The 25,932-nt window shown below is 37.0% G+C and overlaps 3 protein-coding genes across 5 annotated transcripts; 1 reads left to right on the top strand and 2 right to left on the bottom strand.

Moving 5' to 3' along the window:
• The first annotated feature begins 1,926 nt into the window (after positions 1-1,926).
• Positions 1,927-14,355, top strand: LOC119772403 (cadherin-related family member 5). Its single transcript, XM_038268808.1, has 17 exons — positions 1,927-2,204; positions 2,703-2,818; positions 2,912-3,126; positions 4,588-4,644; positions 4,735-4,827; positions 4,930-5,016; positions 5,097-5,207; positions 6,715-6,885; positions 7,043-7,133; positions 7,214-7,320; positions 7,394-7,594; positions 8,774-8,905; positions 9,012-9,090; positions 9,184-9,374; positions 10,206-10,226; positions 10,735-11,656; positions 11,741-14,355. Exons 2-17 carry the CDS (start codon positions 2,743-2,745, stop codon positions 11,785-11,787), a joined length of 2,601 nt encoding a protein of 866 aa, XP_038124736.1. The 5' UTR covers positions 1,927-2,204; positions 2,703-2,742; the 3' UTR covers positions 11,788-14,355.
• Positions 13,656-19,361, bottom strand: calub (calumenin b). The gene is made up of 7 exons (XM_038268804.1): positions 19,095-19,361; positions 16,751-16,993; positions 16,385-16,578; positions 16,080-16,246; positions 15,946-16,006; positions 15,030-15,229; positions 13,656-14,940 (listed from the first exon to the last, which is right to left on the bottom strand). Exons 2-7 carry the CDS (start codon positions 16,969-16,971, stop codon positions 14,836-14,838), a joined length of 948 nt encoding a protein of 315 aa, XP_038124732.1. The 5' UTR covers positions 16,972-16,993; positions 19,095-19,361; the 3' UTR covers positions 13,656-14,835.
• A 263-nt stretch (positions 19,362-19,624) lies between these two features.
• gtf3c6 (general transcription factor IIIC, polypeptide 6, alpha) lies at positions 19,625-22,763 on the bottom strand. 3 transcript variants are annotated; one of them, XM_038268805.1, is made up of 6 exons: positions 22,611-22,763; positions 21,608-21,688; positions 21,427-21,490; positions 20,923-20,967; positions 20,716-20,823; positions 19,625-20,488 (listed from the first exon to the last, which is right to left on the bottom strand). In XM_038268805.1, the coding sequence occupies exons 1-6, from the start codon at positions 22,632-22,634 to the stop codon at positions 20,361-20,363; spliced, it is 450 nt and encodes a 149-aa protein (XP_038124733.1). In that variant the 5' UTR covers positions 22,635-22,763; the 3' UTR covers positions 19,625-20,360. The 3 variants fall into 3 exon arrangements, with proteins under 3 accessions (XP_038124733.1, XP_038124734.1, XP_038124735.1); XM_038268806.1 differs by having other exon boundaries at positions 19,625-20,485; XM_038268807.1 differs by having other exon boundaries at positions 21,608-21,682; positions 22,611-22,758.
• Positions 22,764-25,932: the final 3,169 nt, after the last annotated feature.

Below are 25,932 nucleotides of genomic sequence, written 5' to 3'. Positions count from 1 at the left end.
CTTATACACTATATTGCCAAAAGTATTTGCTCACCCATCCAAATTATTGGAATCAGGTGTTCCAATCACTTCCATGGCCACAGGTGTATAAATTCAAGCACCTAGGCATGCAGACTGTTTTTACAAACATTTGTGAAAGAATGGGTCGCTCTCAGGAGCTCAGTGAATTCCAGCGTGGAACTGTGATAGGATGCCACCTGTGCAACAAATCCAGTCGTGAAATTTCCTCGCTCCTAAATATTCCACAGTCAACTGTCAGCTGTATTATAAGAAAATGGAAGTGTTTGGGAACGACAGCAACTCAGCCACGAAGTGGTAGGCCACGTAAACTGACGGAGCGGGGTCAGCGGATGCTGACGCGCATAGTGCGAAGAGGTCGCCAACTTTCTGCAGAGTCAATCACTACAGACCTCCAAACTTCATGTGGCCTTCAGATTAGCTCAAGAACAGTGCGCAGAGAGCTTCATGGAATGGGTTTCCATGGTCGAGCAGCTGCATCCAAGCCATACATCACCAAGTGCAATGCAAAGCGTCGGATGCGGTGGTGTAAAGCACGCCGCCACTGGACTCTAGAGCAGTGGAGACGCGTTCTCTGGAGTGACGAATCGCGCTTCTCCATCTGGCAATCTGATGGACGGGTCTGGGTTTGGCGGTTGCCAGGAGAACGGTACTTGTCTGACTGCATTGTGCCAAGTGTAAAGTTTGGTGGAGGGGGGATTATGGTGTGGGGTTGTTTTTCAGGAGCTGGGCTTGGCCCCTTAGTTCCAGTGAAAGGAACTCTGAATGCTTCAGCATACCAAGACATTTTGGACAATTCCATGCTCCCAACTTTGTGGGAACAGTTTGGAGCTGGCCCCTTCCTCTTCCAACATGACTGTGCACCAGTGCACAAAGCAAGGTCCATAAAGACATGGATGACAGAGTCTGGTGTGGATGAACTTGACTGGCCTGCACAGAGTCCTGACCTCAACCCGATAGAACACCTTTGGGATGAATTAGAGCGGAGACTGAGAGCCAGGCCTTCTCGTCCAACATCAGTGTGCGACCTCACAAATGCGCTTCTGGAAGAATGGTCAAAAATTCCCATAAACACACTCCTAAACCTTGTGGACAGCCTTCCCAGAAGAGTTGAAGGTGTTCTAGCTGCAAAGGGTGGACCGACGTCATATTGAACCCTATGGATTAGGAACGGGATGTCACTTAAGCTCATATGTGAGTCAAGGCAGGTGAGCAAATACTTTTGGCAATATAGTGTAAAAGAAACACTTATTCTCAACTTTTAGCTTCCAAAACAGCTCGCAGATCGTAGAAAGTGAGTGTGTCTCCTCCAGGATTAGATTGGTAATCACTGTTCTACATAAAACACTGATGGTCACTTGTATTTCCCAGACAGGGAGCAGCTGCTGCTCACACAAGAAAATTCATAAGGATTACTTAGACATGCATCAAGCAAAATATAACCCTATAGAAAAAAAGTAGATTAACTGCAGCCTCTGTGTCTTTGTGTTTTTCATGCCTCTGCATGCTGTGACAAGAGTGTTAACGGGTGCAGGTTGATCTTCACAAGGTAAACAGCCGCCATTTGATAGCTAATCCCATGTCAGGCTCCATTAGTTTGTCACACAGTGCTAATTGAATAAATCCAGCAGGCAAATGCTGTGTAAAGTACTTGCTTGGACCCTTATAACAAGCTGTGACTTGAACAGTACTCTGAAATATGCATTAATGGTATGGGGAATGCTGCTCAACGAAACCAAATGAAACAATGGCACGTTAGTGCTGGATGTGTTTCTTTCCTCTAGGAGGTCAAGTGACGGTCAGATCTCCTAAAGGAACCCCTGACTTGGTCTTTGAACCTACAGTTAGGTTCTTGCCACCTCTAATCTGATCGGAGTCTTGACCAGATAAAGCCCCACCTTCAGTTTTCAGCCTCTGAGCTGGCGTTTATCCCAGGACACACAGCATAAGCTGTTGTCTGCTCTTTCATTTGTAACAGGGAGGGGAGTGGGGGCTTAGCTTGTGTGTTTGAGACAGGCGGTCTGATCTACGACGGACCATAGTTTATTCCCGAAAGCATCTTTTTATCTCTATTTTTGGTATTTACCGGATATCTGGCATTTCAGGAATCAAAGATGTTGTGTTCATCGCAAATTAGAAGAAGATGGAGGCTGACAGGAGAGCTGCAAGGGATTTGACAAGAGCAGGTCAGTCAGCTTGAGTCCCTTTAACAGTGTAGATGGAGGGTATCCAATAAGTTGGGCATGTAATGGCAAGTACCTTGACATCCGTCTCACTCTGCTTAATGGTGTGTTTTGATCTGGATGTTATTGCAGATTATTTAGATACAGTTTACTCAAATAAAATGGAATCAAAGAGGTACATTTACAAAAGACACTGGGAACCTGGGAGAAGCATTAAGATTTTAGTATTAAAAAATGATTAAATGCAAACCTTAGAATCTTCAATAATTTTCAGCAGATATTGTGATTAGTGCGTATGAATGAAAATGGAGATAAGAAAAGCTGAAAGGTCAAAATGAAATAAATAGCAAAGCCCACTTTGATGGATTTGAGTATTATACAACAAAGATGTCTTTATTTATGTTCTTTTCGTCTCACAATCTGGAGATGATTCTTAAAAATATATGTGCAGGAGTGCATTAAGAAAAGTCTTCTGACAAAAGATAACATTTGTGTTTGCAGTTTCCTTTCCTTTTACTGAACAAGAACTGGTTTCTGAGGAATGGCCCTCTCAGTGACCATTCATTCAACTCTGTTGAAAGCATTGCTGGTCCTTTTATGTCTGCGCGCAGTTGCAGGTATAAATCCACTTTGCAACTTGCAAAGATTTCCTCAAAGGTGTCAAGAGATTGCCTCTCCTGACATCATGCTTCTGTATCTTTTTTTCTCAGGCATGTCTGGCTGGTCTGAATGTTTAGAGGGTCGGAATGTATTTGTAAAAATTAAAGAAAACAGTCCCTCTGGAGATATTGTCGCTGCATTTGTGATGGAAACCGGCATGGAAGGAGTTTGGTGGAGTCTGTCTGGGAAGGATGCTCACTGGTTCTACTTAGACGGAAGAAACATCCGGCTGAACACGTCAGAGGAAAAGATCCTTGACCGAGAGGTAATGAGGATGTGTTTCCTTTAGCAATACACAGTGAAAGAAAAAACATGTCTCATTACTACAATCTAAAAAGTGACCTTAGTGATAGTCTGGCATCACAGTGAAGGAGTTTTATCAACTCTATTAAACTGATAAAGAAAAAAAAAACCTCCAACCCTGTCCTCAGATCTCACACTTCATCTTGTCAGTTTGTTCCCAGCCAGCTGCCTTCAAGTGGTCAAAGCTGAAGGTCGACCAGATTAGCTGTCTCTCTCTCGGAGCCTCAGCCTCTGCGTCTCTCACTTTATTGAAAAAATACAGGATAAATAAAAGTTGTGGCCCACAAACTATCAGTGTGAGCCTACAAGGTTTGCATGGTCACCATCTACACTAGAGACATTTTGCTTTCTTTTATGTTTAGTTGTTCAGATGCAATGTAGAAATGTCTCTCTACATCTTAAAGCATCTTACTGAAAGCTGGATTTACAGCAAATGTAAAGTATCCCGATTGTAAATATATTTAAAAGACATTTATCAAAATTAAAAATGGATCTCAAACTTGCAAAACTTATAAAGAATTATATTGAACCAAACAGCTGAATAAGAAGGTTTGTCCTTTAAAAAGAGGCTGATTTGAGTTGCTGAACTGTTTTCAAGAGCAACGCTGAAAGCAAGTACAGAATGACCTTTTCATTAGAAATAGACATGAACTGCTGGGTTTAGTCTCTTTAAAATGTGAATACAGATCGTCAACAAAAGCAGATAAAAAGTTGGGCAATAAAGTCAAAATAAAATGCAATAATAAGGTCCCCTTCTCTTTTCAATTTTTTTATTATGACTTCTACCCTTCTACCCTTGCATGTTGGTCAGCTTAACACAGTTTGTTAATAAGGGAAAGTTTTCAAGCAATATATATTTGAAGCAGAATGGTAGATGTGGTATGTTGTAAAAAAGCATGTTTATATGTTAAACTGCTTTGCACAAGATCCTTCATGGTAAAAGAAAGCTGACATTTTTTAGGCCTAAAATACACAGTTTTCAAATGTGAAAATGGTGTGCAGCAAATTTTAAAAGTCCTACGCCTTAATGTTAAGGTCATTTTTCTGCAATCAATTTGAAGTAAATTCTGTACAACCTTAAATGGAACAAATAATTTTGTAGAAGAGGTAATAGAAGGTAGAAAAGCAGGGTTTGGTAAGCATGCACAAATTCAAGCAATAGGTGTGCTGAAGCATTGTTTGATTCAACACCTGAAATCAGTCTTTTGGTAAGGAATTAGAAATAATGCCCTCAGTTTTGGCAATATTTACCCAATCAGTTCCAAAAAGTTGTTCAAATATGTCCTAGTGGGAGGTCTTACAACTTGTAACTTGCAGGAGGGATATTTGACTCTTTGTTAGAGAGTGGTTTATGTTAAATTTCATTATACACAAGGATTTCAAACTCCTTTATAAACGTTTATATGTTTATCCTCTCCTCCAGAAACTTGGTCCAATCTTAATGGCAGAGCTATCATGTTACGAGCGAGACATGTCTCAGGTACATTTCAAACTTCTTTCCCATCCTTTGTTTCTCTTTACGTCAATCCAGAGGAAATCATAAAAATGCACTTGTTTTGTTTTGTTGCAGACTTTTTACAAAATCACGGTGGAGATTCTCAATGAGAATGATAATTTACCCATGTTTTCAGAAGAAAGTGCCCGGTCAATTACTTTGAGTGAGGTAAGACATTTTAACAAATGCACTGGTACAAATTCAACCTCATATTCAAGTGTACCTCTAAGTTTATGAATCTTTTTCTGAATATCTCTATGTTTTATTCAGCTGACTCCAGTGAATACTGTGGCTTTTACCGTCCAAGCTTTGGACGCTGATAATGATAAAATCATTTATTCAATTGACCAGACATCTGTAAGTTTGACATTTAAACTCCTGAAATTAGTATATAAATGAGAAAGCAGTCATTGGTTGATCATGTTTCTGTGTCGCAGCCTGACGCCAAGTACTTCAGGATTGATCTGCCAAACAGCGGTGAAGTGATCCTTTCCAAACCTTTGGACTATGAGACCCAATCTCAACTCACCGTCACTATCCATGCATCTGTTCGTAACAAGGCTATTACCTTTTTTTTTTTTTTTTTTTTTTATAATCCTACAAAGTGTTCATGCAAATAATCCATCTCTGATAAACCCTGCTCTTTGTTAGCAAGCAGTGGCATCCTATAGGACAGAGTTCTGTCTCTAATAGTGGAGATATGGTATCAGAACTGCTTGCAAAATCTTATCTAGGCATGTCTCTGCACTGAGATTGTCTACAGAGATAAGAAAATTTGTTTTTCTTCTTGTGAGGGAGGTGCCAAAAAAACCAAAAGGAAAACAGATCACACTCCCTCTACCAAAAGCTGTTTGGCATTGGCAGAAAGGATATTGCAAGTTTGTTATAATTAACTGCTAAACCCACTAAAGTATTTTTCTAATTGATGTGGCCCCATTTAAGGGTCAATTAATCGGGCTTTTCAATAGTATAGGGATGTTGCAAAGGGTTGCTACACAAAAGCTGAAAAACAAAAAAATCAACTAAGCATAAATCTCTTTATTTTTTAAACCAACTTTATGTGTGTCTGTATTGTTTGTTTTCATGTACAGCTTGTGTGGATTTTAGAAAATTCATGATAAATGTAAGTTTTTGATTAAATGTACTTTACCTTAGTATCATGTAACTTTCAAATGTCAACTAGGGGGGTGAGGTTGCTTGAGGACCCCAATGCAGAGATGAGTGAAGCAGAGATAAGTTCTTGTTGGTTTAATGAAAAACTGAGGCAGACATCCAAAAATACAAAGAACCAAAAACCAGAAAACATCAGGGAAAACTCATGTGGGGAGCCAGAGACGATAAAGCCACTAACAACAACAAGGAACCAGCAAACAGTGACTGAACATGAGGTGAATAAATGAGAGACTGAACAAAGACCAGGCTAATCAGCAGATTGGGAGCAGGTGTGGACAAAGGAGTCTAGAAGGGAGTTAGGGAAAAAGAGACTGACACAAGAGGGCAAGAGAAGGCAATACCTAAGAACTCAAAAACAATCAAAATGACTAGAATAACACAAAATGGAAATGAAAGAATAAAATAGAAAACACCGAAATACATGAATCAATATATAACTGAAAACTTAAATAAGAAAACTTAAACAGAACCAAAAAATGCAGAGTCATGACATCAAATAATGCATGACTTTGCTGGTGACACTTTGCTTGTTCACATGTCAGGAAATGAACACTGCTGAGCACTACAACATCAGCACTAACGTCAGCATTACGGTCCAAGATGGAGATGACCAGTACCCACAGTTTCAACCCTGTGTCCTGCTGTTGCACTTTAAAAATTAAAATGTCTTGAGAGCTATACTGAAGAAAATGTATTTTTGTCTACACTCTGTATGTCCAAAATGACAATAACGTCTGTCTAAGTAAGAAAGTCTAAGTCTAAGGTTCTACTGGCTACATGTACACCTTCCACAGTGTTTCTTGGTCTACTTCAGTTCTTGTCTATTGCTTTTTCATAACAGTGAAGGCCTTTGCTTGTTCACTTTGCTTGTTCACATGTCAGGAAATGAACACTGCTGAGCACTACAACATTAGCACTAACGTCAGCATTACGGTCCAAGATGGAGATGACCAGTACCCACAGTTTCAACCCTGTGTCCTGCTGTTCCATGACGAGAACAGTCGAATTTGTACCAGCCCCGTCTACATGGTCAATGTCACTGAGGGAGAGGAGGTTTGCTTCTTTACCCACCTTAAAATATATCACGCCTTTTGTAATTTTTTCTCTCACACGTTTAAACATGTGACCACTTAACTCTGTCCCTTTCTCACCAAGTGATAGATGTCAGATATATCTGATTCTATCAGCAACACATGTGTAACATTTACAGGACATTCTGCTGGACTTTTCTCCGGGTCCAATTCATGCAGTGGATGGAGACAGAGCCCTCAGTTCTTCCATCAGCTATGCCATTATCTCAGGTACAGCACACAAAATATCACATCATGAGACATGTACTGTAATTGTTGCATAAAAGTAACTCTGTTTGGGCTCATGTTAGAAGATGAAGAGGGGCATTTCAGTATCAACAGAGAGAATGGTGAGTTAAGACTGACCAAGGGTGTGAAAGACAGACTCGTAACTCCAGTGCTGCGACTTCAGGTCATGGTAAGACTGGGCAGTTTTTTAAAGAATCTCCCGATGCTACATCACTCTACCATGGCTTTCCATTTGTGTCCAGGCATACCAGAACGACGACCCCAGGAAGTACTCAGTTGCGACAGTGTTGGTCCGGGTTCTGGCAGAGAACTGGTTTCATCCAGAGTTTGAGCTGCCTGAATATCACGGCTTCGTAACAGCTGGAAAGAATGCAGCCTCTCTGGTCAATACATACGGAAGCAGAGCTCTGATTTTAAAAGTCCTGGATCCAGATTTTGATCATGTAAGGATTTTAAGTATGCACAGAATGCATAGGAAGTACTCATTTCCCTTGAACCATTTGTTACAATAAAAAGACTCTTTCTACCTCATCAGAATACTTTTTGATAGACCAAAGCAGGAGGATTTAAATGACTGATAGTTCTAAATCAGTTCATATCCTTCATACAAATACAACCCTTTAACTCTTTTATCTTTATATAAACTCCAGAGCAACCAAAACTGTCTTCAAAAGTTTTTAAATACAATATAATTATGTCTGATTAGATCTTAGCATAAATACGGGCCAACGATTAAAGAAAAGAAAACTAGAATATAATATAAAAACTGTAATATAAAGCACCGAGAACACAGCACACAGGACAGGGATAAACTTCTTCAAAGGTTTCAAGGAGAGATCAATTCTAAAACAATATCAAAAACTTTAAAAATCTGTAAAGTCAAACAAGGACATCATTGATCAGAGAAACAGTGACAGGCCCCCTAAAGATGTTGGAGATGCTGCAACGAACTTCAGCTAATGTAACAGAACCCAATGAAAGGATCATTAGCCAGCAACCAATAGTCAGACTGATTATTAGTGGATGGCTGATCAGTCATTTAGGGGAAAAAGTAAACAAACAAATAAGAAAAAAAAATACATGTTCTTGTTTAATCAAAACATGTGAAAACTAATTCCAGTGAAAAAATGATGACGGCAGCATCATGAGGTGGGGATGCCTTTTTTCTACAGGTTTAAGGAAGCTAGAATTTATGCAAATTAAAGCTGCAAAAGACTTGAGTCTGGAGAAAAGGTTCGCCTTCAGGCAGGAAAAAGAGCCAAATCAAAAACAATTACACATTAGAACAGCCTTGATTTAAATGTTTTCAAAAGCAGAATTGGTTAAGAAGATTCATGTCTAGAATTGCAAATCTGTTTGAGAATACCACAAAAGCTAAATCTGCAAAATATGAAATCAGGCTGAACTCATAAAGTATAAAAGCCTTTTAGAACCTTGATTAATAGATGATAATTACTTCACTTTACTATTCTATGGTTAACCACAAAATGATTAGAGAATGAAAATGATTAGAGTTGTTAATATTTTTGCAAAACTCTATAAACTGTGTGAACTTTATTTAAAATGCTCTATTAAAGTTTTGTTCTCTTATTTTGATGACTGATGGGCTTTTCTCCTCACAGGCTTTTAATCCAATGATCCACTTTATGTTTGCTGCAACATCCAACCACACCGACATCTATCAAGTCACACGTGGAGGACTCATAATAGCAAGGACCAGTCATCTCAAGCAAAAGCAGAAGCACATCCTGGAGGTAGGACTTAAATATAATTTCCGTCTGTTGTTTTGTTCAGCTCAGTTTAAATCTCACCAACACAAAGACAACATTCATGTTTTACAAATTTAAAACACTGTTGTAGATTACAGCTGTAGACCAGGAATCTGGCGATGCTGCTTATGCTACTGTCACGGTGGAAGTGTTACCTGAAGGACAATCAAGTAAGCTCCTACAATGAAGCAACACTAACACCACTCTTGAGTGGCATGAGATAAAAAAAAAAAAGTACAGCTTTTTCTCTTTTTACACTGTAGTCCCTCACAGTCCTCCGAGAAATGAACGCCTGACAGGCTGCACTGTGGGCAAAGCACTTTTCCTCAGCATGCTGTTCATGGGAGCCCTGGGATGTATCTTGTCTTTGTTGAAGTGGCTGAAGAGGAAATATAAAGGAATGAAAGACCCACTGGAGAGAGGCTGTGTGGCCCAGTGCAAACACCCCAATGTGGTGAGATGATTTTATTTTTCTTTTGCTGGAGTTATTACATTCAATTCCACCTTGAGATAAGTACAGTTTATTTTATTAAATTGAACTGACTCTGTAACAGAATAGCTGTAGGAATAAGGAATACTTTATTTTAATGAAGGTAATGTAAGATTTACTTGCTTCTGAATCTAAGTTAACATGCATTGGAGGCTAAAATCCTTAAGGCATCTATATTTCAGACTGAAGCAGCAGCATCCTGTAAAAGGCTGATCTCTCAAAACTGATCTCTGATTAAATTTTTTAATTATCTTATTTTTTATGTTATTACATGTTTATTTTGTGTACTCCTCAAATGAAATGCCCCTGGTAGGATTAATAAAGTGGTCTAAGTCTAAGTAAGCTTCCAGTAGAACAGAAATGCTCTGCTTATTAAAAGGGACATTCAATCTGATTTCCATAGAGTGTTGTAGGCCTTCACTGTTATGAAAAAGCAATAGACAAGAACTGAAGTAGACCAAGAAACACTGTGGAAGGTGTACATGTAGCCAGTAGAACCTTAGACTTAGACTTTCTTACTTAGACAGACGTTATTGTCATTTTGGACATACAGAGTGTAGACAAAAATACATTTTCTTCAGTATAGCTCTCAAGACATTTTAATTTTTAAAGTGCAAACCTGGGCAGGTTATTGCACCTTGATAATCAGAGAGAAGAAAATTGTCTAAACAATAAGAAAATCATCAGATTTTCTAAGAACTGAAAGCCCCCATTTTCATTATGTTGACAGCTATGTTAATGCCAGCTTTTCTGTGTCGATACATCCTGAATATATGTTGTACTGTTCTCCCACAGAGTTTACATTGGTTCCAACTGGTAAGTTTCGTATTGAAGCAAATCCTTTCCTTTCCTTTCCTTTCCTTTGCTTTGCTTTACTTTACTTTCTAGTCATCAGTCAAACCTTTCACTTGCATCCTTTTTGTTCTTACACCATTGAATAACAACTTTTTACTCTTAATATTCTAAATATTTTTCGAGAATTTTGGCTATAAATAGTCAAAAAAATCCTTAAACATTGTGTATAAATAAGTTTCACTGATTGTATTTCATGAAACATGATTATTTAACCTGCATCTCATGTGTTTTCTTCATGTCTACATTTGGACCTTTACAGTTTTATGAAATTTAAGAGATTATGAGCTTAAGAAACAACTCTTGCTGATAGATATTGATTATTGGACTCAGAAAACAACATTTTCTAATGGCAGACTCTGATCAGAAAACAGAAAATGAATCAATCGGTAGCTGAAGCAGGTATGAATAGTCCCACTGACAGAAAGGAATTAAACAGAAACTGACATTCCTTCTTGCAATTCATCCTTAGGTAAATCATCATACTGCTATGCCTAACATGGAGGAACTTTCCTTTCAAAATGAGGAATATGGAACCTGCAATCCTTCCTTTAGCCTTCCAGACACACCAGTCATTAACACCACTAAGGACATTGCTGTCAGCACAGGGCCCTCTTCACCCAGACCAGCTTCTCTTACAGAGACCATCATCCCTCTTCCCACCGAAAGTGTGCAAAGCCCAGTGATACTAAACAATAGTCTTACTTCACCAAGCAAAATTTCCTGCTGCTCACCTGAATGTCCCCCAGAGATGAAGAACCTCAGCCCTAAGCATGAGGTAGATGCTGACAGGCAAGCTAAGGAAAATGCCAGCCTACCATGTGATGTTACCTCGGACCCTTCTGAAGAGAAGTCTCACACAGATTTGGAACCAGTTACCAATGACGACATCAAGCCCCCTCCTTTAAATGAACAAGATTTGCAAACAACCTCCTCCGACAACTTTGCAGAATCAGTCCCAAGCCCATCTTCTCCATCTAGGAGCGAAACGGCTTCCACAGAAACGAACAAGCCATTACCAGAAACCAATGCGGAGACAGCCTCACAGTTACCATCACCATCCCTTCTGCTCCTCAGAAAAACAGGAACACCTCCTCTCACTCTAGAGCATGATCCTTTAAAAGCTACTTTGGTGCATATAGATACTTCCCCTACTAACACTCCTCCTGAGTCCCCAGTGGGAACAGAGCAAGCCCTGGATATTGAGGTAGACCAACCGTCCACCTCCCCATGTCATGTTGAAGCATCAGAGTCAGAAGGAGTCGTAGTAAACTCTGAAAGCCCATCGCCAGAGAGGAGACCCTCAACAAACTCAGGAAATACCCTTAACAGTCATGAAGAGGATGATGAGGAGGGTTTTCTTGGTGATGATGACGTGGACAAAAACAGTGAAGGTGAGAAGCCAATTAGAGCGACTGCTTAACGTTATATCCCTTTGATATTCTCATTCATTAAGACTTACATTTATCTTATCACAGAGGCCGAGAGTGAAGATGGAGCAAGTAAAAGGAATCTGGATGGCTAAGACCTGAAAATACATCAAGCAAGATTGAAAACACTGGACTGGTACAGCTGAAGCATGGTGAAGGATCCATACATGCAAGGCCACAGTACACTAAGAAAAGACTTTAAACAACACACAATGAACCTGAGAGTACGCACAATGCTGACGCTACATACTACAGATGTTTTACAAAAACCAATGAAATTCTAATGCATTTTCACAGCAGCTATCTAAACAGACACACAATTTGTTTTTTGTTGTCATTTAATAATCTGTCTCCATGTTGGCTGTTTCTTTAGGTCATGTTTACATATTTAATATGGAGAAGTTATGAGAAGCTTTACATGTACAATTAGTGTTGCGATTAGTTAACCCACCCTGATTTAATTTGTAGCCTTGGTCCCATTATTTTCAGTCCTTTCCTTGGTTACCATCATTTCTGTCCAGGCCTGTTTTGTTAGTTAATTTTTTATTTTTTTTTATCATTCTGTAAAGGCATGACTACAAAGCAATGTCTATCTTTTAAGTGTTAATGTTCATAGATTGTTTTCATTTATTATTACTTTTGTCAGAGTCAAGTTATTAGTGGAACCAACAATTGTGTCCAGATGTGTATAACGGAATAACAGCCCATATTGTTAATTTGTTAAGATACACTGTAAAACAGCCAATAATATGGCTTCTAGATGAGGTAAAACTGGCTGGCTGAGGTTCAAGGGAGGAAGGAGGAGGATTTAAGTGACTAAATCTGGCCTGATTGATGGCATCAACAGATGGGTTGGCCTGAGTATTTTAAAAGTTTATGATCCATTCAGTTGCCAGTCCTCTGTTGGGGTTGCCCGGGTGGTGACAAAGGTTAGAGGACACTAAGCCGGCTGGTTTGAGATCATAAGGCAACAGTAACCAGACCTGAACAGAATACCAGCTCTGAACACACAGTGCGTTCTATTTGACACCAGATGGCCTACAGCAGCAGGACGCCACTCCTGTTAACTAAGACGAGGAGTCTGAGATTTTCCAACAGGCTCTATGGTCTGACAACAGATTTGAAAAATGCTACTTTGTCTAAGAACAGGGTAAGAATTTGGTTTAAAAATATGCATTTGAGTTGAGCCATCCTGAAGTCAGTTAACGTTTCATATCATAGCCACATTAATCCATCTAGTAATGGCCTCTTCTAATAGAGAGGGGTTTGTAAAAGATGATAATGAGCTCCCTGCACAATAACCTCCCCAGCCAGACAGTCTTTTAAACAGAACAACTTTGAGATGTGGTGGAAACAGATTTGCATCATGGCTGTGCAGCTAAGATCTCAATATGAACAAAAACTCTAAATGAATGTTTGCAAAATATTTCTAAATCAATGCAATGAAGAGTTCTGCAACCAAATTTTTTTGTGGGAGGGGCAGGATGGGGGCCAACCCTGTTTGAGCAGATTATACCTACTGTATATATGTACAAGCCTTACTATTTCAGAGCGATGTTTATTCAGTGAAACTTTCCTTGCATTTGGTATAAATAAAACAAAGCTATGAATGTTTTAGCTCAAGGTAAACCAGTTAATGACAATTTGCATACAGTAAGTAGAACATAATAGTGTTATGACTTTTTTCAACCTTTTTTGGTTGAAGTTTTTTTTATATTCACTCGTTATAATGAAAGTTGGTAATGTCAGTAAATCGGTAAGACTAATTGGTAAAATATTACACTCAATGTTTAATATGAATTAAAAGGGTTATCTGAATCTATTATCTTCTAACATGAAAAAGCTTTTTACAGAATACTATAGAACAGTCAATTTATTTCTAGATTTTTATTTTTTCAACAGGCATGGTTAAAAAAAGAAAAAAAAAAGTAATTTTTTTAAGACATATAAAACACCAGTGAACTTAATTTTATATTTTTTATTGAGACTTTGTTCTCAGTCGAAAAAACTTGACCTGATTGTTAGAGTGCTCCGCTTGCAGGACACTGACTTCATTCACAAGTCAACGGCCCATTGCTGCAGTGAGCCAGTAAAAAACAAAACAAATACCTGAACATCACAGAACTTAGGCAGACTTAGAAGTTATCACCAGTGGTTATAAATGTTGATAGTGACGATACATAACAAATGTGTGAGAGGAGAAAACTTTAAGGGAGCAGTCATTTTTAAGAGCTGCTTAATGAATTTTGCTTGGCACGCAAGTGAGTTAGTATATGAGCTAAACCAAATAATACTCTAACATAAAAAATACAGTAAAATCAGTCTTCAGAACAGAAGTAACATATGTACACACAATCACATGCACGCACAATAAATGATTATGAAAAAAAGAACAGAGGGGAAGCAGCTTTTATGATTCAACCAAGTGTCTCTTAAGGCTAGCATTAGATTGGATCAGCCAGGTGGACATCCTGTTGTTCTTTAGGTTCTGAGGTAAGATGGCAGAGGTGATCCAATCTAGAACCAACTGTGCCTCAAACTTAGTTTGAATCCTTCATCTTTTGCAAAAGCCTCAAATCTATGTTTAGAACATAGAGTTTGTGACATTATGGAGCAGAAAGAAAAAGTTGCAAAGTGTCACTAAAACGTTTTATTGCACTGAAGCCAAATGGTCCATGTGATTATTAGAATCTAATATGTTGTTCTGGTTCTAAGCAACCATATCACTTATGAAAACATGTTTTTTTTTAACTTGATGTACTGAAAGACATCCAAGTAGATAGATAGTAGTGTTCTCTGTTTTGGCCAAATTACACAACCCAGTGCATTTGAAACAAAAACAAAAAAAACTGCAAATCTAACAAAAATAAAAGATCCATTTCTTGCACAGGCTATAAAGAAACGGCAAAGTGTGGGAGAAAAATCAAATAGAGTCAAATAGGAAGATCAACATATTGATAAAGCTTACAGATGTAGGATGTTGTTATATGGATGATGAGACACATTCGAGAAATTAAATAAATTATTGTCCGTGGCGCAGGATTAGGTGAGCTCATCTTGTTCTACACTCTGTGGAAGGAGTCATCAGTGTGGTGAAAAAACACAAGATGAGCACACAGTCTGTCTGTGGAGGGAGCTGGGTGTTAGAACTCGTCGTGTCGAGTCAGAGCCTCCCCAAAGTCGGTGGCCTGGCTGCCAACAAACAGGTCGTACTTGTCGACGATTTCTTCCTTTGTCAGACGGCCATCCTGTGGAGGAGGTAAGAGTCAAAGTTAGCTCCCACCGTAATAAAAAGTTGACTAATTTCTATACTGTGACCAGCTTATGCGTTACATACTTTATCTGCATCGGACTCGTACACGAGATGCTTCGCTTCGGCCTCGGCATGGTCATAGTCACTGGGTAGGATCCAGTCTCTGGTCTCCTCCTTGTCCATCTTCCCATCTTTGTTTTTGTCTCTGAATTCAGTGAACTGCTCCTTCTCAGTCTTCACCCACTCAGGCTCTGTGTTGTCTCCATCCTGGTTGTACATGTCGCCTGGAACAGGAGACAACAAACCAAAGGATATTAGAGGTGATAGTAAGGCAAATACAGTATTTAAACTTCCAACATATTTCATTGTGAATAATGTCATTAACCAAGGCAAAGTTGTGCATAATTATGATATGAAAGGAAAATTCATTAAAAAAAAGTTTTCCAAAACATTTTACAAAATAAAAGTCCCAGAACTGTGATGTGCAAATTGTTTAACCCTCAGTTAATCAAAATACTACAAAGATTTAATGCATAAAAAAGTACTAATACTTTTTTTTTTTTTTTTACCTTACTTAAGTAAAAGTTTTGACTATCTATACTTAACTGGGCTAATTATTTCAAATTTTTAATAAGCATAAATGTGAGTGAAACACGTAGGATTTTGAGTCCCAATTTTTTTAACATCTTAATATAAAACAGTAATTATTATAGCCTAGATTTAATTTGTTCCCTTCTGTCCTTGATTGAATTCTCTTCTTCTACACATCAATTCAACTTTTATTTTAAAGCAGTTCAGAAACTAGTAATTTAACACTTTTACTTAAGTAAAAAGCTGAAATAAACACTTTTGTTTTGGTTGAAAAACATAAATACTGTTGACACCTCTGTTTCTCTAGTCCTACCTACTGCTTTTAATGAGGCAAAACTATCTAGCCGGATAAACCGTCATCTGTAAAAATGTTTCTGAGGCAAAGTGTAAACAGGCTTTAAGAACTCACCTATGTATTCATCCAAATCAATCAAACCATCACCATTCTTATCAATGTCTTCCATTGTTTCCTACAGAAAAAAATAGGAGATGTAAGCATGGAGAAATGTCATCAGTTTAAACCTGTATGAGAGTGAGACTCACCAACACCACAATGTCTTTCATGTGATCATATTCTTCAGGGTGAAGAAAAGCTGTGAACTCCTCCTTGTTGGCTTTCATGTCTTTATCAAGGTCGGCCATCTTGAACCTCCTTTCATCACGAGCCATCATCTGCCTGTAGCTGAAGCCGTCTTCAGGATCGGAATCATCTGTAATTTGAAAGACCCATATTTTCATTTATTTTTTTTTATTTTAAACTACTGTCCAAGTTTAGGAAAGGGAATGCTTCACTAAAACAGTTTCCATAGAAAATATCGGAAATGTTTAAACACTGTGACATTAATTACCAAGAACGTATCCATATGTGGCATTCTTGTACTCTTCCCAGGACACCATTCCATCCCCGTTGAGGTCGTGGCTCTTCCACTGTCTATCCACATCGTCATAGATCCACCTCTTCTGCGCATGCTTAATCCACCTCTTCATCTCCTCCACTGTCACAAAGCCATCTTTATCCTCATCTATGCGTTCTACCAACATGCTGCAGAAAAGTTTTTAACAACACAATTATACTTTGAAGAGTTTAAGAAGTCAAAGAAAAGAGCAAACATAACATTAAAGGAAATACGTAAAAGCATTTTCTTTAATTGCTATAGTTACTTATGACTGTTAAAACTTACTGAATGTATATAAAATAGTTCTAAGATTCTTACCCAAGCCTCTCTTTGCTTTCTTCTGGTGTGAGCTGGTCGAAGGTCTTTGCCTCATCTTGTCCCAAAAAGGCTTCGTGGTCATAGTCAAAGTTCTCGGCATCATCGTGCTCTTTGTTGCTCAGAGGGTCATCGTGGTGGATACGGTCCTTTTTTTCTGTGGGTTTACTGGTGGCGTAAACAACGCAGAGAGCGAAGCACATCAGAAGCGGTCGCAGCTCCATTCTGAGTTTGTTCAAACGCTCTCTGCAACAGATAATAAAGCAGAAGTCACAGGAAAAAAAAGGCTGCAGTCATTGTTCAGTCTGATAAAAGCATCAGCGCATCACTCTTATTTTGGTTTAAATTGTACTTTTGGAAGATAGCACACAATCTCGCTGCACTTATCTCTGCTTTTAACCCAACGCTTCAGAGGACAAGAGTATAACCAAGACTGTACCCAAATACCAAAGATATTGTTTATCTTTTTAAGTTTATACAGTCCTCATATCTTCTACGTTTAGTGCTAGGATATAGCAGGCAATATTAGATATGCAACTCAAATGAAAAATTGTCTTATGCCAACTGATCGAGTTGAGGTGACAAACTAATGAGCATGATTGATTTCTTAAAAAAAGTCAGGCAAGCAGCTTTAAAGATTATTGGAAATAATATTTTATATCAAGAAAATATAGATCGTTGAGAAGGGTCTGATCTGGCTTTGCATTAAAATGAAAAAAAAAAAAAGTTAAAGTTAAGCGAAATAAACACAGAAGGGGGGTTAGATTAGCATTTGGAAACAATATTGCCACTGGAAACAGAAAAGTGCAAAGTAAAACCAAAAACAAAGGTAAAGCTAATTAGGTTCTGCAAATCTGTCCATATATGCAAAATCATTAATAAATCGCCGGAAAACTAGTTCTAAAATCAAATAGTCTATGAATGATGGAAAGTGATGGTTCACAATTTTAAAAAAGAAAAATAACTTATTTGTAGGATAAATATCTCTGTTCTCTGTTCTGAAATAAAGTAAACATTACAATGCTGATAGAAACTGTCTGGAATCTTTCTTGAGAATTATTTCGCAAGTCTTTTTGCTTGTATTCAATGTTTCTACAGTAAAATCTAACAATTTGACAGAGTATCAACAAAACCAGAAAAGGACCTTCTATAATGCTCTGTATTTTAATTGTTGCAATTGCAGAACCTAAAACTTTAAATAAAGAAATATAAGAATCTGCCACGTTTGTAATCCAAGTTCATAAAAACAGTCAAGGCCAATATTAAGGTACAGCATTTAAAATTGGGAAATTGTTGTAATTCTATTTACATAAAAAAGACAAATCTGTAATCTAAAATAAAAATTCTTCTTACAATTTGGCTTCATTTAGTTATTTCTTTGAGATATATTAATACAAGTTAAGAGAGTGTTATTGGTGGTTAAATAACTTGATGGAAACCTTAATTCAAATCAGGCTCAGTACTGTAGAAACAAGACAAAAACAAAAACAAAATACATTGTGATTTAAATAAACAGGTGCTGTTGGTCTGACTGCTACCATGTCTGACCACTTTCACTGAGAACAAATTTAAAGCTCAGCCAGAATCTGCTTCAAGAAAAGGAAGAACTGAACTGATGTGAAACACATTTATGGTTTATAAAAATCAAACCTACCTAAAAATTATTAAACAAAGAAATAAATAAATAAAGAAAGAAAGATAGATTACTAAATTCTTCCACTGGCTCTGGTGTTTCCAATTTAGCTATTTATCTAACATACAACAGTATTGTGACTAATAAGGACAAAATATTTAGAGGAACAAATATTTTATTTACTATTCATCCACTTTTCACTTCAGACAACTACCCTCATGCAGCTAAATAATGGCACTTAGAATTTCCAAAAACTTATGCCAACAGTTAAAGTTTTAAGTTTATTAAGGTATTTTTTTACAAGCAATAATACGTACTGAAAAACAAAATCACAACGTAAAATAAAACGTTTTCCCCCCCTAGAACTCTCTTCATTGGGTCGGCTATAAAGTCATAGATTAATGTTACCACAATGTTTAAAACGTCCTTATTCGCACACAATGGGTAGTTTCTTCTGTTATTAAAAATATAGCGGATTACAACAGACCGTTATTTTCAATCCAAGCAACAATTACAACCAAATGCGTGTTTATCCAGTCTGGCTAACACAGAACATCTCCTGTTTTACCCTCAGTCTTGCTATTTCCATCCTTAAACCCGTAACAATTAATATCTGTATTATAAATCATAGCATTTTTTCCAAAATTGTTACTCCACAATTTAACTCAAAGTAATTTATTTCATCTTATTCCATAATTTAGTAGGAAAACTCACCGGTTTCCTGTCTGGGAGTTCGTCGTTAACGGTTAAGGCCCGCCCCTAGGAAACACTCCCATGCACTTCCTGTGGACAAGCGAGAGCTCGACCAATCAGGCTTCGAGAAGGCGAGTGTGATGTCGCCGTCTGATTGGTCCACTTCAGGGGAGCACTGTTGATTGGATTGGCCGAGAACCGCCACGTCCTCAAAGTCAATAACATGTAGTTCATTCATAAAGTGAAACTATTTAGAAGCTTATTTGAATAGAGAAAACTATTCCTTGATAATTAAATAATAGAAAAAGATTATTTTGTTTTATGGCCATATGCTATATACAAATTTGTCAGTTCAATAAGTAAACCTTCCAAATAAGCATTTTGGAGTCCTCTTGTGTAAAGGTTATGGTAAATTGGTATTAATCCAAAATAAAGTTATAGAATATAAAAAAGTATTCACATTGAAATAATTTCTGAGGAAGTAATCGACCAAGAAGCTGAAAGCTGTAATTTTGCATTGTTTAAATCAATGTACTGAAGTAGCATTCTTCTTTTGATGTTTTTCTTTCATTGGTCAATTGATGGTGAAAAAAAAAACAAATGACAAAATATACAACTCATTCTTAGGAAACATTGATTATAACTGACACTAAAAATGCATTTTTGGACACAATCATCTACCCTGAAGTAACCTTAATATATATACTATGCTTTCATAGGTAAAAGCAAATAGCCAAACAATATGGGAGCATCAATTTAACGTATTATATCACATGGAGTTAATGGTAGACTTGTATTGAAATAGATATCCTATTTTATATTGTACAATGAGTCAATTAATTATGGTGCAAAAGATACTTGGCGTTTCGGAAGCCTGCATTAGATGTGGGCATCAAAAGCACTGAAACTTGATCAAAACAGCAAAATGTAAATATATACCAGTACATATAAATTTAAATGAAACAAATTCAGGATTTAGCCGGTGTATTTGAGAATTTCTCTTTTAGATATTCAGCAAAAACTGTAGTTCAATGTCTTCTGCAGCTGATTTCCTTTTAGAGATCTTTAAAGTTTTTCTGTTATGCGTTAAGTGAAAAAAAGAAGGCTCAAAGTAGAGGAGGCATAAAAGTATCTTCCTCAAAAATTTGTAACAGATTTTCAATTTAAAAGAAAAACAACTTCTGTTTTGCTGTACAAGTGTATAAACATATAAACCAAGTCCTTAAATGTGCGTCCGAAGCAGATTCCTTATCCTCTCTAAGGGAGGCACAATATAAAATGTCCATCTCAGCCCATTGCAGAGTCCTCCAAATCTGTGTTGTTCCGACTTTCTTCTATCTTGTTATGTGTGTCGTCTTCCTCAGCTTGATTAGACAAACAGGTTGAGTCTTGTGTTTTGTCATCATGACCTTCTGCTAGGGAACAAAAAGGCAATCTTGACTTTTTAGCAATATTATATATTACTTATATTACTACAGGCATTACTGTGATTTATTGCTGATAGAAAAACAAATTGGTTTAAACAGCTGATGAAATAAACACTCAATATAAACTAAATTTTGCAACAGATTAGCATAAGCATTTCTTTAAGAGAGAAATCAAAGATTTTTTTAGTAACCAAAAACCAGATAATCTGCCTGACCTGTAACCACGTTACCCTCCTTTTTCTCAGTGAGGAAGATTCGCTGCATCCGCAGCTTCTTAACTGTGTTGCACATGTATTTGAGGCCAGGACTGCTGGTTGCTTTTCCTGCAGGAAAAAAAAAAAAACACAATTCCACACTCCTTTGAGCATTACTCATTTACAAAATAAATGATGGGCATTTAAATCACTTGAGCAGATTTTCACCTTTTTTTGGTTCCTCTTCAAAAAGTACACAAGTTCCCAAAGTGTCTGAAGAGAGGATAAGATGTTAAGAATATTTCACTTTACAGTATGCTTTTAAAAGATAAATGTTTGATAATACTCTGAAGATGTTTTTTTTTACATAATCTATTTTTCTAACACTTTGATAAATACAATTTTTAAAGTCTACAAATAAAGATCAAGGCAATTAAACAAAATAATAAAATCAGCTTTCATCTCAGAATTCTGACTTCCCTTCTACGCCCATTTTCTTTTTAAATATTGACCCTAACATTTTAGCTCAGACTGACCCTTCTGGAAAAAAAGAAAAGAAAAAAGAAATCTAACAAAGTGGGCTAAATTACCACTATAATCACTAAAAAGAAATCTTAAAAAAATTACCTGGGAGTGGTGAGGATTTTACAAATACATACATACATACACACACACATACATACATACATACACACACACACATATACATATATATTCTATGTTTGCTCTTACCTTCATATTCCCCTGCAAATACATACTGTCCAACTTGCATCATGGGCCTTTCACTGTCTACATCCTATATAGGATATGCAGGAAAAATAAAATTGAAATTCCGAAGTTTATAGAGTTATCCAAAATTTACTTAAATCCAAAACTGAAATGATCATAAATCATTTAATAACCAAAAGCTCACCAGTATCTTACAAGTGCTTTGACACTTGGACAGAAAGTCATTGTTGATTATTCCAGAGAGTTCCACCACAACAAGCTGCTCCTACACACAACAGAGCAAATTAATATGCTGGAATAAGGAACTTTAGTTTACAGTAAAAACAACTTTTTGTAATACATGCATACAAAATAAACCCAAGAGATCATGCAGTTTTGTAATCAAGTCTGGCTAAATTGACACTTAAGTTAGAGCATGAATCATAGCTGCAGATTTGGAGCTCCATTAAAGGGTTATTTCACAGCATTCAATAACTCTGGATAACCTTTGATTTGCTTTACCTACAGTTCAAAGATGGATGATTTCTATCAAACTCGTTGCATTTTCTTAATTTGATAAAACAAATTAAGCGTTTTAAAAGCGCCTTTGGCTTTTCACCAGCTTAACATAGGATTATGTTGAAAATCTACAATAAAAGGTCTGCAAAAATTGGCATAATTGAACAGGTTTGATCTCGTTATAAAACCTTTATTCACATTATTAATACCATGGAGATTATTTAAGAAAATGCTTTTGTAATTTGAAAAACTGGGCAAAATTTTTATTAAAAAATCTGGTTTCACCCATAAAAAGGCTAAATTGATTTTCAGAGGATGAACTGCGTTTTGCAGAGTGTCCAATGCGTCTCTAAATATCCAATTCTGGTTTAAAACATTAAATGCATTTTAAACTTCGCGCAGATTAAGTGACGTCACGTTCACTAATTAGGAAGCTACGAATCGGATAGCAACTTTAGCATCCAAATGTAAAAACATATCATAAACATTCACTGTGTAATGATAACAAACGGTCAAACACTGCTGGAGTTATGTTCAAATTACATTCGTTTATATAACGTGAACAAAATGCAACAAACAATACAATAAACTATTAAAAACATTATCCAATTTCTTTGGCTATTAGCTGCGTTAGGTTAACAACGTGACTACTATCTAAACAAAATGCGATCAGTTACTGTGATTAATACCTCTTCTTCCCATTCATCGTCCATCTTCAAACACTTGAAGTAGAGCAAAGATATAAGATTACAGATCACAAGCTATCATGAATTGTAGGATTGTATTGTGATAAGTACGGTGGCCGAGAGGAGACTGTTTTTGTAGGCGAGGAACTCCAGTGACATCTTAATCCACTAGAGGTCACTGTTGTTTCGTTTTTTTTTTGTTTTTTTTCTTCCATAAAGGTAAAATGATGAAAATAATAAACCGTGGTTTTGTACATTTCCTATTCTAATTACTTGAACCTTTTTTTTTTTGACATTTTATCGAGTTAAAGTCAACAATAATGTGCATTAGTATGATTTTGAGACATGTATGCAACCAACATGAACTTTTTTTAATTTACAGTTTTAATGGAAAATAGGAAAACAAAGTAGAATGAGGCACACACCCTCTGAGTAAATATATTTTACAATAAGGTATGGCTGAAATTCAAAATCTCACCTTCTTTTTTCACAAAATATTCCAAATTCAATCAGATTAAATGGAGACCATCTGTATAGATTGATTTTCAAGGGTTACTACATATTCTCATGAGGAGTTAAGTATGGACATTAGGGCTGGAGAATATGTGAATATTTCATCTAAACCATTTGTTGTAATTAAGTCTATATGTATGAAATTGTTGTCCTGCTTGACTCCCACAGACATATTTTGTAAACGTCTGTCTGTCTGTCTGTCTGTCTGTCTGTCTGTCTGTCTGTCTGTCTGTCTGTCTGTCTATCTATCTGTCTGTCTATCTATCTATCTATCTATCTATCTATCTATCTATCTATCTATCTATCTATCTATCTATCTATCTATCTATCTATCTATCTATCTATCTATCTATCTATCTATCTATCTATCTATCTATCTATCTATCTATCTATCTATCTATCTATCTATCTATCTATCTATCTATCTATCTATCCTGAGGTTTAATGTTAGCTGTAGGCACTTCCCTGTGCATCCAACATTATTATTAATGCCCTACTGCAGCAGGCCACAGCCGTGGAGATGAGAAGATATGAGATGAGATGAAATGAAATAAGATGATATTCCTTATTGATCCCCAAGGGGAATTTCATCCGTCAAAGGCAGAGGCAACAAAAATAAAATGAATAAAACATCAAACGCATTCAAAAATAAACAAATGAATCATAATAACAATGAAAGATAAATGATCACACAAACAGGCACTGTCTGATCAGGAAGAAAATTAAATCAGAAACAAAGTAAAAAGAGGGATAATTGTTCTTGTGAGCAAGAACAAGCCACATCTTGATGAGATATTTGAATAACATATAACATAACATATAAAATTTAGAGTTTTTACTATCAAATTAAATGCTTTTTTTTTTTCAAAATCATAGATTCTCTAACTTTATTGCACACATTCAACTTTCACATATTATTATAGAACCAGGTAATATTGGTCTGTTAGTATAATTTCACTAAGGTTGTTATTAAGAGATTCCTCTTTGTCCCTTTTCCGATGAGAAATCAGTTGCTGATAACAAATCTGGCCAGTAAAAAACTTTATTACGAAAAACAATAGACAAGAAAAGAGGCAGGTTGCTGAATTTCCATCAAACCTTCTGACGATTTCTCAATACAGAAGACATTCAATAAATATTTAAACTGACACTTCTGGATTTATTTTTCAGATATCAAAATGATTTTTCATTCACTAGCAGCAAGCTTGACATAGTGATCGAATGAACCTCCATAACGCCGTAGCTGTTTTAAACATGCTATGACAAAGTCAGCACATCAGCAGGTGCTGACACTGAGGTTTAACAAATGAAGCCTTTCTGCTCTTGCCCCTTTATGCAGCTGCAAGCTCCTCTTCTGCAATGATCTGAAAAGAGTTCAAGAACGGACTCCCCAAAATGGAGAACATTAACAATGCATTATGAAATGCCTACAGCTTTATTACAAGTATTGTTACATTACAACAACAAACACAGTTTATATATCATGTTTTCAAGGTTACGGGGACGTGGAAGAAAAAGGACAGAGGGATTTTTATATTTCTTTAATACATAAAAAACAGAAAAGTGTTGCATGCAACTGATTAGGTTAAAAAGGGAGTGAAATTGTGTTTTAATATTTTTGCTATTGAAACCACACAGAATCTCAAGCAAACTGACTGAACATGAGCCATTTAGTACAGAAGAAAGAGCATCGCTGGATTGGAAAAACTGGTAGAGACACACCCTGCAAGACTTGCAGCTGTAACTGCAGTAACAATTTGTTCTCATAGAGAACCTACAAACCTACTGTTGTTTGTTACTTTGTCACATTAAATCAGTGTGCATTTAAAATCGGACAAACTATTACAAAGTGTACTGAAAAAATGCAAGATACTGTATGTTATGGAAGAAAATATGAAGTTTATTCATGCATATTTAAGAAATAAGAGCGCACTTTGTTTGGACTTTCTGTGATACCTTAGAAATTGTACAATTATTTCTCTGCATGCAGCGGCCATCAAGGAGCCATAAAGCTTAGAAGGGATACGTTTTGTGGCCTATAAATACCTGTGTGAATGTAGCACAGGTTGATGGAGGCAGTACATTGCCTTTGAAGAGGGATAGCAGGAGAGAGAAAAAACATCTTAAATCAGAAACAGGCAAACCAAATTAAAGGGGGTACAAATCCCCCATGTGTATGCTCCCTCCCCATTTCTGCCCTATCATCTATCTCTGGACCATGGTGGGGTTGTCATGTCGACCAGCCCACAAGTTACTATGACAACGGCTCGAGGGGAAGCTCTTGCTAGTGAGGATATTGCCTCCTTGGGGAAGCAAGAAGGACAGGTGGAATGTGAGCTCAGACAAAAGGACTTACAGACACTGAGGAGGCGTTAAATGAATGAAGAGGTCAGGCTGGAGGATGTTAACAGTGAGTTTGGGTGTTAATAATTAGAGTTATCCAAACCAAGACACAGCATCAAACTCTCCAGTAGTAAAGAAGTTTCTCCCTGCTAGACACGGCCAGTGCCTCTTACTGTATATGATGTATTACACTTTCAGGTTGGTGCCATACCCCGGGGCAGTAAGGGTTGTGAGCAAGGGAGGGAGTGACATTAAGGACCCTCCAAGGTGTCAGATTGGTCCCCAGTTTCCCCCACTTTTTGTCATATAAATGTCATAAAGACAAGTTTGGAGTTGGGAAGCTTGTCGGCTCTCCTTCTCTGCCTGGGGGGTATCACAGTGGTTAATTGCCCCATTAGCACTGACAGGGTAAATTGGTGGAAGGGCTAACTATATATTTCAGTGAAAACAACAAAAACGCCTGGCATAC

The sequence above is a fragment of the Cyprinodon tularosa genome, unplaced genomic scaffold, assembly GCF_016077235.1.
Source record: "Cyprinodon tularosa strain WSP-4 unplaced genomic scaffold, ASM1607723v1 ctg71, whole genome shotgun sequence".
NCBI lineage: Eukaryota > Metazoa > Chordata > Actinopteri > Cyprinodontiformes > Cyprinodontidae > Cyprinodon > Cyprinodon tularosa.
The sequence above is the reverse complement of the archived record's forward strand: the minus strand, read 5'-3'. Positions and strand labels throughout refer to the sequence as shown.